The sequence below is a fragment of the Protobothrops mucrosquamatus genome, unplaced genomic scaffold (genome assembly GCF_001527695.2).
Source record: "Protobothrops mucrosquamatus isolate PMUCROS unplaced genomic scaffold, P.Mucros_1.0 scaffold873, whole genome shotgun sequence".
Classification (NCBI taxonomy): Eukaryota; Metazoa; Chordata; class Lepidosauria; order Squamata; family Viperidae; genus Protobothrops; species Protobothrops mucrosquamatus.
This window is the reverse complement of record NW_015387127.1, coordinates 101,480-114,717: the sequence shown is the minus strand read 5'-3', so window position 1 is coordinate 114,717 and position 13,238 is coordinate 101,480. Positions and strand designations below refer to the sequence as shown.

Here is a 13,238-nt window from a genome sequence, read left to right as displayed (position 1 = left end):
GTAGGCTCAGGAAGTGCCATCAGCTTCCAGCACTTTGAATTTTTCGCAAGGCGGAAGCTGAGTTTGACCCCCCATGCCGTGCCCCATACAACACAGGGACTCCTAAACCTGGGTGAACAAGCCACAGGCTTTGCAAATCATATTATGGCTTAATGTAATATTAATAGAACTCGTTGGGTTTAGCTTAGGGTTAACCCAAAAGCGGGGTTTGTGAGTTTCAAGGTTGTGAGAGCACAGCGAGTGTTCTTTTGTCCAGTCTTCCAGTTGCTCTTAGCAACTCCACCACCTCTTCCATGCTAAACATTTAGAGTTTTTGTTGTTGTTCTTCTTGGGAAAGAGCAGGCAAGTTTCCTTCTTGGCTGGCATTTACAACACAGAGCAGAGCGGGCCCAGCCAAAACTGTTGGGAAGAATTGTGTCATTCGTCTTGCAAAATCCTCACCTGAAATTAAACAACCCGTTTCCAGTTGAGGGCTGTGTTCACACGCTTGTAGGGCAAAGGTGTGGGGGTGGATTCAACCCTGAGCTGTCCAAAAAATTGAAATGGTAACTAGGGATCAGATGCTGGCTGGCTGCAAGCCTTCTTAGGAGTTTTAAACCCTTTTGGTGCCCACGTTTTAAGGGTCAAACACGCCTTCAGAAAATGCACGGAGTGTGTGTGTGGGGGGGGGGGCTGTCCTTCCTTTTTGGATGTGTGTCTTTAGAACTGTTGTGCTATTCCTGCCTTAAAGCAAACACCCCCCAGGTTTTGAATTTCCTCCTGTAAGTTTTGGTCACTGACTTTGAGTTTGTCGATATGTGGATACAGATAATCCTCAGCTTACAACAGTTCATTTAGTGACCGTTCAAAGTTACAGGAGCTTTTCTCACACTTAAAACTGTTGAAACATCCCCAGGGTCACGTGATCAAAATTTGGACGCTTGGCAACTGATTCACATTTATGACACTTGGAGTGTCCCGGGGCCCTTTTGTGACTTTCTGACAAGCCAAGTCAATGGGGAAGCCAGATTCTCTTAACAACCCTTTGACCAACTTAACAGCTGCAGTGATTCACTTAACAACTGTGGCAAGAAAGGTTGTAAAATGGGGCAAAACTCACGAAACTGTCCTGTATTTTATATTTTATATTTAACTGACTTTGCACGTGGCGGTGGTGATGGTTTGCTTCCCTGTGAATGGCCCACGAGTGTCAAATTCACCCAGGCTAAGTGATCGGTTACGGTCAGCAAGGTGGAACATTGGTGTGATGTCTGTAACCAGCCACAAACTTAGAATCTGGTGGGATCTCAGCCTTTAGGACTGGGAGGAAGGAGTGGTAGGGGAAAACTCAGAAAATGATCTCGAATTCCCATTTTGGTCGGAGGGTTTTTCCCCCCCAAATATGCGAGTATTGGAGTGTCAGATTTCTCATGCTTTAAGCTGCTGGACAAGCCCTCTGTGTACATCAGGGGTCTTCAAACTTGGCCCTTTTATGATTTGTGGACTTCAACTCCCAGAATTCCTCAGCCAGGCATTGCCTGGCTGAGGAATTCTGGGAGTTGAAGTCCACAAGTCATAAAAGGGCCAAGTTTGAAGACCCCTGATGTACAGTCTACATGGCCTTAGCTATCAGTTGCCGGGACCCTGTACAATCTGCATAAACATAGTACAGTGTTTCTCAACCATGTCAACTTTACACTGGGTGGACTTCAACTCCCAGAATTCCCCAGCCACCATGGGGGTTGAAGCCAACCCAACTTATAAAGTTGGCAGGTTTGAGAAACGCCGCCCTATACAATCGTCTTCATTGTGTTGGACTCCTGATTTGGCAGCTCCTGAGGCACAGAACTGGGCATTGGACACCCGAGTGTCCCTTACGTGCACACACACACACACACACACACACAACCAGTATTTGGCCAGGAGGGACCTGTCACATTGCCATTCTGTGTTCAGTTGTTCCAGATTCTTTGCACCTTTGCATTTGTTCACCAATGGCTTGGTAAAAATATGGCACAATCAAATGGATTACGCATTCTTATCAATGTGTTTTTTTTAACCGTCTTTACAAAACACAACAGATCCTATCTTACAGGGAGGAAAGATGTCAGTGAGTTGGAAAGAGGCTAATATCATATTAATACCTAATGAGGGACAGGATTTGACAATAGATAGGCTGATAATCAATCCTGAATAAGGATTCCAAATTTTGTTTTTGTTTTTTTGCAGCTATTTCAGTTGACAGACTAAAAATAATTTTGCAGAGGTTTATTCATGAGGATCAGGGTGGGTTTTCACCTTAAAAAACCAGTTAAAAGGACAATGTTACTGTAGATGTGCTTTGAACATTTAAAAACATTTGGAGCAACATAATGAAAAACAAGCTGCGTTGACTTTCTTAGAGGTAGAAAAGGCCCTTGACAGTTTGGAGTGGACTTTCTTGTTTAAGGTTCTGGAAGATAAAAAAAAAATTGGACAGAACTTGCTAAAATGATAAAAATATGCTACATAAATACAAGACCTTCTGAAACAGGATCTAGAATTCTCCCTTCCAGTTCACCTAGGCTGAGAAAACATTTTGAATCAGAGACCACATTTAAATGGGTCAATTGAAGGTTTTGTGGAGGCATTTCCGTGACTTGATAAGCTTAGTTATTTTTAACCTTGATTAGAGGTTTTTGGGCGGATTAATAAGCCTCTTTATTTCATTAAAAGGTGTTGCAGGATCCCAGAAAATGGAATAATTCAGTACCCGGATTGAAGCATGTTGTGCAAACTTATTCCATGGATAACCTTCTTAGTTTACTGCAGAAAAAAAATAAAGAGCCTTATAACATCTTAAAGGGGGAAAAAACTATTGCTTAACTCTTTCACTGATCATCTTTATCTTTCTGCACATAGCCAATAGCTTACTGGTGAACTGGACTGCGATCCACAAAAGTGTGAAATAACAATTTGCAGCCACCCGAATTTGGTCTGGTTTAAGTTGAGGGTTCAGTCTATCTAACTGCCTAGCCAGGAATTTAGCTTTTTTAATCTATTAAAATGGAAACTCCAGTCACCTAAAAGCAGGACTTGGACAGCTCCCAATTCTAATCTTCCAATTACTTGACGGTGAAGTTTGTTTTTCCTTAATGCCCCTTACCTTTTTTGAGTAAGTAGCTTGAGTAAGTAGCTTATTGTTTGGGCAATAAGAGAGCCAGTTTGATCTAGTGGAGAAGGTACCAGATTAGAAAGCAGGAGATGGTGAGTTCTAGTTCTGCCTTTGGCGTCAAAGCCAGCTGGGTGACTTTGGGCCAATCACCAGGAGACGTTGAGTTCTAGCCCCGCCTTAGGCATGAAAGCCAGCTGGGTGACTTTGGGCCAATCACCAGGAGACGTTGAGTTCTAGTCCTGCCTTAGGCATGAAAGCCAGCTGGGTGACTTTGGGCCAATCACCAGGAGACGTTGAGTTCTAGTCCCGCCTTAGGCATGAAAGCCAGCTGGGTGACTTTGGGCCAATCACCAGGAGACGTTGAGTTCTAGTCCCGCCTTAGGCATGGAAGCCAGCTGGGTGACTTTGGGCCAATCACCAGGTGATGGTGAGTTCTAGTCCCGCCTTAGGCATGGAAGCCAGCTGGGTGACTTTGGGCCAATCACCAGGTGATGGTGAGTTCTAGTCCCGCCTTAGGCATGGAAGCCAGCTGGGTGACTTTGGGCCAATCACCAAGAGACAGTGAGTTCTAGTCCCGCCTTAGCATGGAAGCCAGCTGGGTGACTTTGGGCCAATCACCAGGAGACGGTGAGTTCTAGTCCCGCCTTAGGCATGGAAGCCAGCTGGGTGACTTTGGACCAGACATTCTCCCTGATCCCAACCCACCTCACAGGGTTGTTGTGGTGAAAACAGGAATGAGTTCTAGGTACCTTTATTTATAAAAATAACACAGGATAAAAATAAAGAAATAAACAAGACAGCTGTATAACAGCGTGGTGCCTCCTCAGCCTGCCTCCGAAATAAACGGACATCTGCTCAGATATTCCACGTTCAACATTTAGTACTTCTAGATCCCATGACAGCTCTTGGCTTCTAGAATTTGACTCCAAGGGAAGGAATTTAAGGGTGCCTAAAAAGGCACCGCAAACAGAGCTTGGTTTTTTTTCCCCCTAGTGTGCCAATGCCATTCCTTAATATAGGCAATCCTCAACTTACTACCACAATTGGCCCCACAATTTCTGTTGTTAAGTGAGACAGCGAAGTGAGTTTTGTCTCATTTTATGATCTTTCTTGCCACAGTTGTTAGGTGAATCCCTGCAGTTGTTAAGCAAATCCGGTTTCCTCCATCAGAAGCTGGCTGGGAAGGTTAGAAATGGTGATCACATGATCCCCTCGGACACTGCAACTGTCATAAGTACATGCCAGTTTCCAAGCAGTTGAATTTTGATCAGGTGACCCTGGAGATCATAAGTGTGAAAAACGACCGTAAGTCACTTTTTTTCAGCGCCGTTGTAGCTTTGAACAGTCTTGAAATGAACTGTTGTAAGTCAAATATCAAAAGACGTGTGTCATGTGTAAGGAACACTCTGGAGTCTCCCTCTTGAAAATCCAGTTTATTTTCTTGTTCTGAGATGGGGGAAATGTCACCACTGCAGCTGACTTCAATACAGAAGAGCAGTGGAGTGAACAGACACACAAACACACACACACAACTGAGAAATGAGCTCATCCCTTGTCTACTTTTGACCTTCGTTCTTTCCACTGGGGATAGTACTCCATTTTGGCATGCAGACACAGAACGTGCCCAAACCAATCGAAACTTCAGCCAAAATTACGGAAGAGGAAACATGTACATATAAAAATGACACACACACACACACATTAGAAACCATAGTAGCTTATGGGCATCTTTGTGGCTTAATCCGTGGCAAGTTCACCACAATATTTCACACAGCCAAGAGCAGGAGGGGAAAAAACAAGACACCTCCAACCCTTTGATTCCCCTTTTTTGCTCAGCTAAGATCACTGTGGTCTAGCGCCTTGCGAAGGATGCAAAGACAGACCTGAGAAACCAGAGCGCAAACTGGATTCACACAAACATGCACACACAGGCCCAAACACACACACGTGTGCACGCACGCATACACTGTGCAAAAATGCAGGGATTTGTGCAAGAGGAAGGGAACCGTAGTGTGAGCCAAAGTACCAACTAACCAATCAGTCGTGACAAAAACAGCTGTGGACAACTTAAGAATATTTTGCACAAAGCTTTGGGGGAAACTGAAACCCTATAAAAGGTGGCTAGACACGGAGAGCGGAACGAAAGCGGTCCATCGTGGCCAAATCGTGGCAGGGGTCCTGGAACATAGCCAAGCAGGGCTTCATTTTTTCCCCCCATATCCCAATAATTCATCCTTTTACAGTGTGCAGAAATTAATCTGGCGATGCAGAGAATTTTATCCCTTTCCCTCTATTGAGAAAACGTCTTAAAAAAAAAATTGCACAGAGAAATGAGTACAAAATAAAATAAAAATAAAATGTGACGGGGTAGAAGGAGGTAAAGGGAAGCTCCAAAAAGTTTGCCTGATACAGGTAGTCCTCGACATACGACCACAATTGAGCCCAAAATATCTGTGGCTAAGCAAGGCGGTTAATTTCGCCCCATTTTACCACCTTTCTTGCCAGGCTTGCGAAGTGAATCACTTCAGTCGTTAAGTTAGCAACACGGTCGTTAAGTGAATTTGGCTCCCTCCGTCGACTTTGCTTGTCAGAAGGTCGCAAAAGGGGATCACGTGACCCCGGGGGATGCTGCGACCGTCGTAAAGCATGAACTTGTGGCCGAGCGTCCGAATTTTGATCGTGTGACCACGGGGACGCTGCAACCAATGGCAGCAGCATCCTGAGGGTCAAAAACGACCGTAAATTACTTTTTCCAGTGCCGTTGTAACTTCGAGCAGTCCCTAAATGAACAGTTATAAATTGAGGACTACCTACAGAGAACTTTGCTGGCTGGTGCTGTCCTTTTAGCTGAAGAACCTTTGCTAAGTTTTTAAGGTCCCTGATGCATTTGGGGGGGGGGTGATAGTCCCAAGAGAAGAAGGGGCTTCCTTTGAACGCTTCTACAAGGAGGAATTTTTCCGTGCAACTTGCAAAGACGGGCATCAAATTAATCTTCGGGCTGAACCTCGGTTGGGCAACACAATGGTGCCTCCTGTTGTGTATCTGCTGCAGACTACAGCCAAGGTGGAAACCAGCGTCTTGAGCTGCACAAACTCATCACGTGGCTGACAGTGGGTCATTACCGATCACTGGGCCCTATGAGATTCAGGAATCAAAGAAATGGGGAAGAAAGAACCTCCTTACCTATATCTTTCTCACTCTGCTTGAAAAAAGAAAAATAACCTACCCCAGCCCCCCCCCCCAAAAAGCCACCTTATCATGGTGCCTTACCAATGACTTGAAACAGCCAAATCTACCAACACCGAGACCAGTAGGAAATAGTCCATCTCAACTTCTTCTGGGGGGCATTGATTCTCTTCCTCGCCCTCTCCAATTTATGGGAAAGGACTACCATTATGAGCCTTGATTGGGATGAAATATGGAGGAGGAGGAGGAGGAGGAGGAGGAGGAGGAAGAAGAAGAATCTACACCACTTGTTGGAATAGCCTTGGTTGGTGTTTAGCGGGCTCTGCTGATTTACTTGTAACCAAGTCCAATTGATTGAGGGGCCCATCCAGAGTTGCTTGTAAGATGGGCAGCTCTACAAATGTTTAAAATAAATAAAGCCATCAAATTAAATCGTGCTCAATGTACCTGAAGCCTTAGCAGTGTGCAACAATCAAACCGTACACCCAACAGGAGGCGGCACATTGTTATTCCCATCACTGCTTTCCCGCAATTGGTATTCAGGGCTAGGAGGAGAGTGAAATGCAACCGGGCTCCATTCCTTACAGATCTCCCTTTATCCTGTCGGGAAACAGAACTGTGCCCTGTGACAGAGAGGGTCATAAACTCAAGACTAGCTGCAACTTCTCTCCACCTGATTTGGTCTCCTGAGCTGCCTTGTAGTTGTCGTGTAGTTGTCGTGGGGTTTTGAATGGGTGGTTTGCAATTTTAAAAATCTAAAGCCGGGGTCTTCAAACTTGGCCCTTTGACGACTTGTGGACTTCAACTCCCAGAATTCCTCAGCCAGGCACTTCTGGTTGAAGTTCCACAAGTCATCAAAGGGCCAAGTGTGAAGACCCCTGATCTAAAGCTATGAAATTGACTTTGTAAGGAAGTTCTTTATTAAGAGAACTAAACTTGGTAGTTTCGCTTGTCTGTTTAGGAAGCAGGCCCAGATAATGCAGTATATAATTTGCAAAAAAGAGGGTAGATTTTTTTTTTAAGCCACACAGCGCCTGGATGCTCAGCTTTCTGCCCTCCTTAACAGAAAAGATGGTTTGTGTTCCTGTTCACCAGACTTCATCCAGAGACAAAGATCAAAAGGCACAGATTAGTTAAAGGACAAACTACAGCATCTGCACCAGAGGCCCAAACTAAAAGTTAACTATTAATGCAGAACTACCACAAAATAAAACCTGGGAGCTCCTTTAAGTTTTTCCCTTCCTGGTCCCACATATTTTCCACTTCTCCTTTGACTAACAGAGGTTCAGATGCTCAGTTAATACATTCCGTGCGTCATTAGTGGATTCAAGTAGCAGAGAGTTTTTGCATTGATTCAAACTGCAATGAGTTTAAGCCCTAGTTCTTTATGCAGAGGAGAAAAGCCTGGGAGATCGTTTTCTAGATCCCAAGAATGCTCTCTTTTGCAAGACACAACTGGCAGATGGATTGTGGACTGTCCTCACAGCACACTTCCAGTGCCCTGAGAGGAACCACAAATGAAAGCGGAGGTTGCAACCATCATTTGACTGAACTACTCAGAAGGGAAGAATTGTGCAGAGTGTAAGTCCCTTCTCTTTGGTGCCCAAGAACCTGGTCTGCCTTAAAAGCCCAACCAATGTCATTTCCAAGCTTACTTATTATGGTCCAGAAGCATCATCCAGGGAGAGAGGGAGGAAGGAGGGAAGGAAGGAAGGAGGGAAGGGAAGGGAAGGAAGACTGGTATGTATGTATGTATGTATGTATGTATGTATGTATGGATGGATGGATGAAAGGAACAGATATGGAAGTAAGGATGGATGAATAGAAGGAAGGGAAGGAAGGAAGGAAGGAAGGAAGGAAGGAAGGAAGGAAGGAAGGAAGGAAGGGAAGGAAGACTGATATGGATGGATGGATGGATGGAAGGAAGGAATAGATATGGAAGTAAGGATGGATGGATGAATGGAAGGAAGGAAGGAAATTTGTGACACATTTGGATGGAAAACAGTGCTATTGCAGGAAATAATGAAAGCCAATAGATATGTTACAAGGACGTCCCTTTCTGGACAAGGTGAATAAAAGCTGGAGGCCAGGATCAAACTCTGAGGCCTCCATAGAAACGGGATTTCAAGAAGATTTTTTGTTTTGACTGCACCTTTTCCTCCCCCCCCCCGAAGTATTTTGCTTATCTAACTAGCACATAGAGAGCTCAGTGCAGAGCAGATGTGTTCAAGTCTGGCAGGTGCAAACAGTGGTCCAAGACTGGATTTGGAGGACGGCACATCTGGCCCTGTCAAATCCAGTCCCTGGGTCTTATGGAAGAATGGCTTGTTCAAATCCTCCCTTTGTGGTTCAATCTCTTCCTAGACCAGGGGTAGGCAACCTTGGCTCTTTTATGACTCGTGGACTTCAACTCCCAGAATTCCTGAGCCAACATGGCTCAGCTTGGAAACCTCTCCCTTTCCCCTCAGCATGGCTGGCTCAGGAATTCTGGGAGTTGAAGTCCACGAGTCATAAAAGAGCCAAGGTTGCCTACCTAGACTATAACACAAAATAGTGGATTAGACAGGGTGATTTTGTACATAAATGTCTTCTCAACAGGGTGGGAGTGGGGAATGGGTTGATTAATCTGATAAGCCCTCGCCCTGCCCTCCTATTAAAAGCATCAACAGGACATAATCTTAGTGGAAGCACTCCAGACCTTCTGCTGGGAGAATTTGGGATTCAACCAAGGAACCAGGAATGAGCCGGGAAGCAGGTGGAAGTGGCAGAAAGTATACTCCGATCAAACCAGAATTAATGGGGGTTGGAAAGCAGCTATTTATTTATCTATCAGAGTGGGGCCTTTTGATACACGTACAGCTAGCCCTTGACTTACAACCGCAACGGAGCCCAACATTTCCGTTGCTAAACAAGACCGTTGTTAAGTGAGTTTTGCCCCATTTTACGGCCTTTCCTGCCACAGTTGTTAAGGGAATCACTGCACTTCGTTAAATTAGTTACACTATTGAGAAGTGACTTGACTTGCCAGAAGGTCACCAAAGGGGAACACACAACCCGGGACACTGCAACTGTCATAAGTACACGTCAGTTGCTAAGCGTCCAAATTTTGATGCTGCAATGGTGACAGAGTGTGAAAAACGGTCCTAAGTTACTTTCCCAGTGCCGTTTTAACTTCAAATGGCCACTAAATGAATGGTTGTAAATTGAGGACTACCTATAAAATGGAGGCCATAAATGACTGTCCCATCGTTGAAAGGGGCCTTTCTAGGCTGCGTAACTCTATTGTGGTCTTTGACTGCAAAATAAAATCCACGTCTCCCTATGGACCAAGGTGGATTTTTTTTCTGCTGTTAATTCATATCAATGGATTTCAAACGGNGACTACTTCTTGAAGAGCAGAGTCCATTCCCTGGGTGCAGTCTAGGGAAGGCTCAGAATGACTTGCTTCTTTCACTTATGTGCTTGCTTTTTCACCATCCAAGGGATGCAAACCCTCAAAAGAACCACGAGTGGGTACCTTCTAAAGAGTTTGGTCTGAACGTACAGGTACGGATCACAACCATTTGGATGAATACGTGTTGTCAGCGCTCCGAAACTGCGGACATGCAGGCAGGCCAACGACACCAACGCTGGTGCAGTGGGAACTTCTCAAGAAGATAAGATTGGGAGGGTGGGAAAGAAAGAAGAAACTAGTATCCAAGCATCCAATATGCTGAATTACGGAATTGACCCAGGATTCGGGGTTAATTGCCTCCACGACTGCTAGTAGGCTAGGCCCTCCCATCATCCTCATCCTCATCCTCCTCCTCCTCCTCCTCCTCCTCCTCATCAAAGTGGATTGAGAGTTGGTAGGACATCCCAGCCGCCTTGAAAGATGGTTAAGCATTCCTCCTTCTCATGCCTCACACAGACAAATGGACGTACAACACAGCCACACAGCCCATGCATTCATCCTCATAATGTCAGTACGGCGGCGTATCCCTTGTCCCATGAGAATATGTCCATTCTTTTTGTCGTTGGAGACATGGCTGATACTATAAATTACCTTCTCTTTGTATACTATCTTATAGGCAACAGGTCAGTCCACGAAAAGAAGCTGGAGAAGACTGGACTCATTTCTCACGATCTTCTGTGTAATGCTGGAAACGCGTGAAGCTCATGAAGACTTGCTCCAAGGAGATTTGGCTTACAGAGTAATCTTCTATGCAGTACTTCTCTTTGGCTTTCTCGAGTGTCCCAAACACCTGGGAGACACAAGGCACACAGGGAGAGAAAGGGGTAGTTAACAGTTCCAAGCCACAGCCTCCATCCAAGGTTTAGAAGCTTGTAAGATATCGAAGCCAGTGTGGAGAAAGGACGTTGGAGTTCCTACTGAAGATCTTTAGCTTTCACTTGTTGAGCTGTTCTAGACCCTTCCCTGATGGATCAGTCTTATATACAATATTTTTCTTAGTGAGAAAGAAATTTCCATCACTGGCCATCGCTCCAGCCTTACCTGTGCCCAACTGAGGTTCTTATTGGTGAGGTGGTAATGGACCATCCCCTGGTGTTCATGCTTCAGGATGCTGTCTGGGAAAGGGAAAAAAAAGAAGATATAGCCAAGTCATCCACATCCCCCCCCAAACCAATCTGCAATTGTTATTAACTGCGGCCAACAGTTTGTTGAAAATCTCTGTCCTGGTTTCCTATCTTCCAAGGTACCACTCTGAATTTTAATGCCCCAATTAAATGTTCTGCAATAGGCAGAGTAGAGTACAAGTGTCCTATGCAGTCAACCCCACTAGGTAGACTAGACCAGTAAATCAACTGGTCCCAAGAAAGCTTAAAAAAAGGAGCAAAGTATCAGGGCCATGCTTTAAGTTGCAGTTGAAGATCTATTGCTCAAGTCTATACACAAGAATCTAGTCAACTGCAGTTCAGTACTAAATTGGCATCAGATAAGGGTCAACAAAATTCAAGAGGGGTCGAACTTGGATGTTTGTGACAACATAAGGACTCTAAGCTGATGACACCCTTAACTCCATCCCCCCCCCAGCTGTGCCTGCTTTTCTCCTACAGATTGGCTGTAATAACCAAATCTTGCAACTCTGATTCTGCTGGACCTTCCTTCCCTCCTTATACTTCAGGGAATCAGGGAAGTGTCTGCCTGAATCACTTCTGAATGTTGTTTTGTTGCTCGGGGATTGTTTAAGTGACCATCATGGTTATTAAGTGAACAATTGTTTGCTATGGGCTGGTTTTGCCAAAAACTGGAAGTAAATGTCATTTTTTAGAAAAAAATAGGCTCATGTGACCATGGAACACGCAAACAGCCATAAATACAAGTTGGTTGCCGAGCACCCAAAATGCAGTCATGCGATCACAGGAGCTGGAGGCGTGATGTTGGAACTTCAAAACCTGGTTGCAAGTTCCATCATAACTTTGAACAGTGACTGGTCATTAAGGACTGCCTGATCTGATATGAGCAGCTGGAATACCTGCATGATCACAAGAAAACACTAAGGCAGATGCTTGTCCACCACAAGGATAAAACACCCAGACAAAAACAGTACAATGCAGTGAAGCATGGGCAGATCTGTACATTGGGGAAACTTCATAAACTCAGGGCACAACACAGGAGAACAAACCCATCGGGACAAGAGTCAGCAGTCCATCTGCCTTTAAAAGACAACAGCCACTCTTTTGAAGACAGCAAGGTCCACATTTTGGACAGAGAGGGCCGCTGGTTTGAAAGAGGGGTCAAAGAGGCCATCTAGGTCAAGACTGAACAGCCCTCTCTCAACAGAGGGGGAGGGATATGACATCGTCTATGTCCAGTCTACAACACAGTCCTTTCAACACTTTGTCCAGTCTACAACACAGTCCTTTCAACACTTCCAAGAAGGCTCCGCGCCCATTTGCACCACTCAGGTGACCCCGAGGACACAGATAAACCTCCAAGTGGCCTCAACAGCTCTCTAAAAGAAGGCAAATGACCAGCTGTCTTCAAGGAGTATAAATCCTTCCACTCCCCACCATCCAGTCAGAGCTGAAGAAGCTTCTTGGACGAGAAGCGAAACATCTTCAAAGGAAAAACAAGAAAGTCCAGTTGCCTCGCGAAAAACCCACCTTTGGGATCACAAAGCTGGCTTACCGGGAAATGTCTTCTCCACAAAGGCCTTGAAGTCTTCTACGTGGCCTTCTTCATCGCAGTGCGTCTTGGCCAGCAGCGTATAGCCACTGCCAAACTTGCTCTTCAGATGCTGAGGGCTACCCAGGCACTTGAACTGCCCGTTGACCATGATGGCCAGCCTGGTGCAGAGAGCCTCACATTCTTCCATGCTGCAGGAGAAGGAGGCAGACGTTAGAGAGGGGGAAAGGCAAACAGCAAGCGCAAAGCTCGGAGTCCTAGTGGACAATCCCTTAAATAGGAGCCAGCCGTGTGCTGCAGCTGCCAAAAAGGCCAACACAGTGCTAGGCTGCATTAACAGAGGGATAGAATCAAGATCAGGTGAAGTATTAATACCACTTTACAAGGCCTTGGTAAGGCCACACTTGGAATACTGCATCCAGTTTTGGTCACCACGATGTAAAAAAGATGCTGAGACTCTAGAAAGAGTGCAGAGAAGAGCAACAAAGATGATTAGGGGACTGGAGGTTAAAACCTACAAGGAACGGTTGATGGAATTGGGTATGTCTAGTTTAATGAAGAGAAGGACGAGGGGGGACATGACAGCAGTGTTCCAATATCTCAGGGGCTGCCCCAAAGAAGAGGGAGTCAAGCTATTCTCCAAAGCGCCTGAAGGCAGGACAAGAAGCAATGGATGGAAACTAACCAAGGAGAGAAGCAACCTAGAACTAAGGAGAAACTTCCTGACAGTGAGAACAATTAACCAGTGGAACAACCTGCCTCCAGAAGCGGTGAATGCTCCAACACTGG

General features: G+C 45.3%; 1 protein-coding gene across 1 annotated transcript in view; it reads right to left on the bottom strand.

The window, feature by feature from the left end:
- Positions 1–10,347: 10,347 nt before the first annotated feature.
- Positions 10,348–13,238, bottom strand: part of ABCA3 (ATP binding cassette subfamily A member 3) — a 48,123-nt gene continuing 45,232 nt past the window's right edge. The window contains exons 27-29 of the mRNA XM_015819188.1: positions 12,453–12,640; positions 10,815–10,888; positions 10,348–10,563 (exon numbers count right to left, since the gene is read on the bottom strand). Coding sequence (XP_015674674.1) covers positions 10,432–10,563; positions 10,815–10,888; positions 12,453–12,640 — 394 coding nt within the window. The 3' untranslated portion in view covers positions 10,348–10,431. The remainder of the gene's footprint in view (positions 10,564–10,814; positions 10,889–12,452; positions 12,641–13,238) is intronic.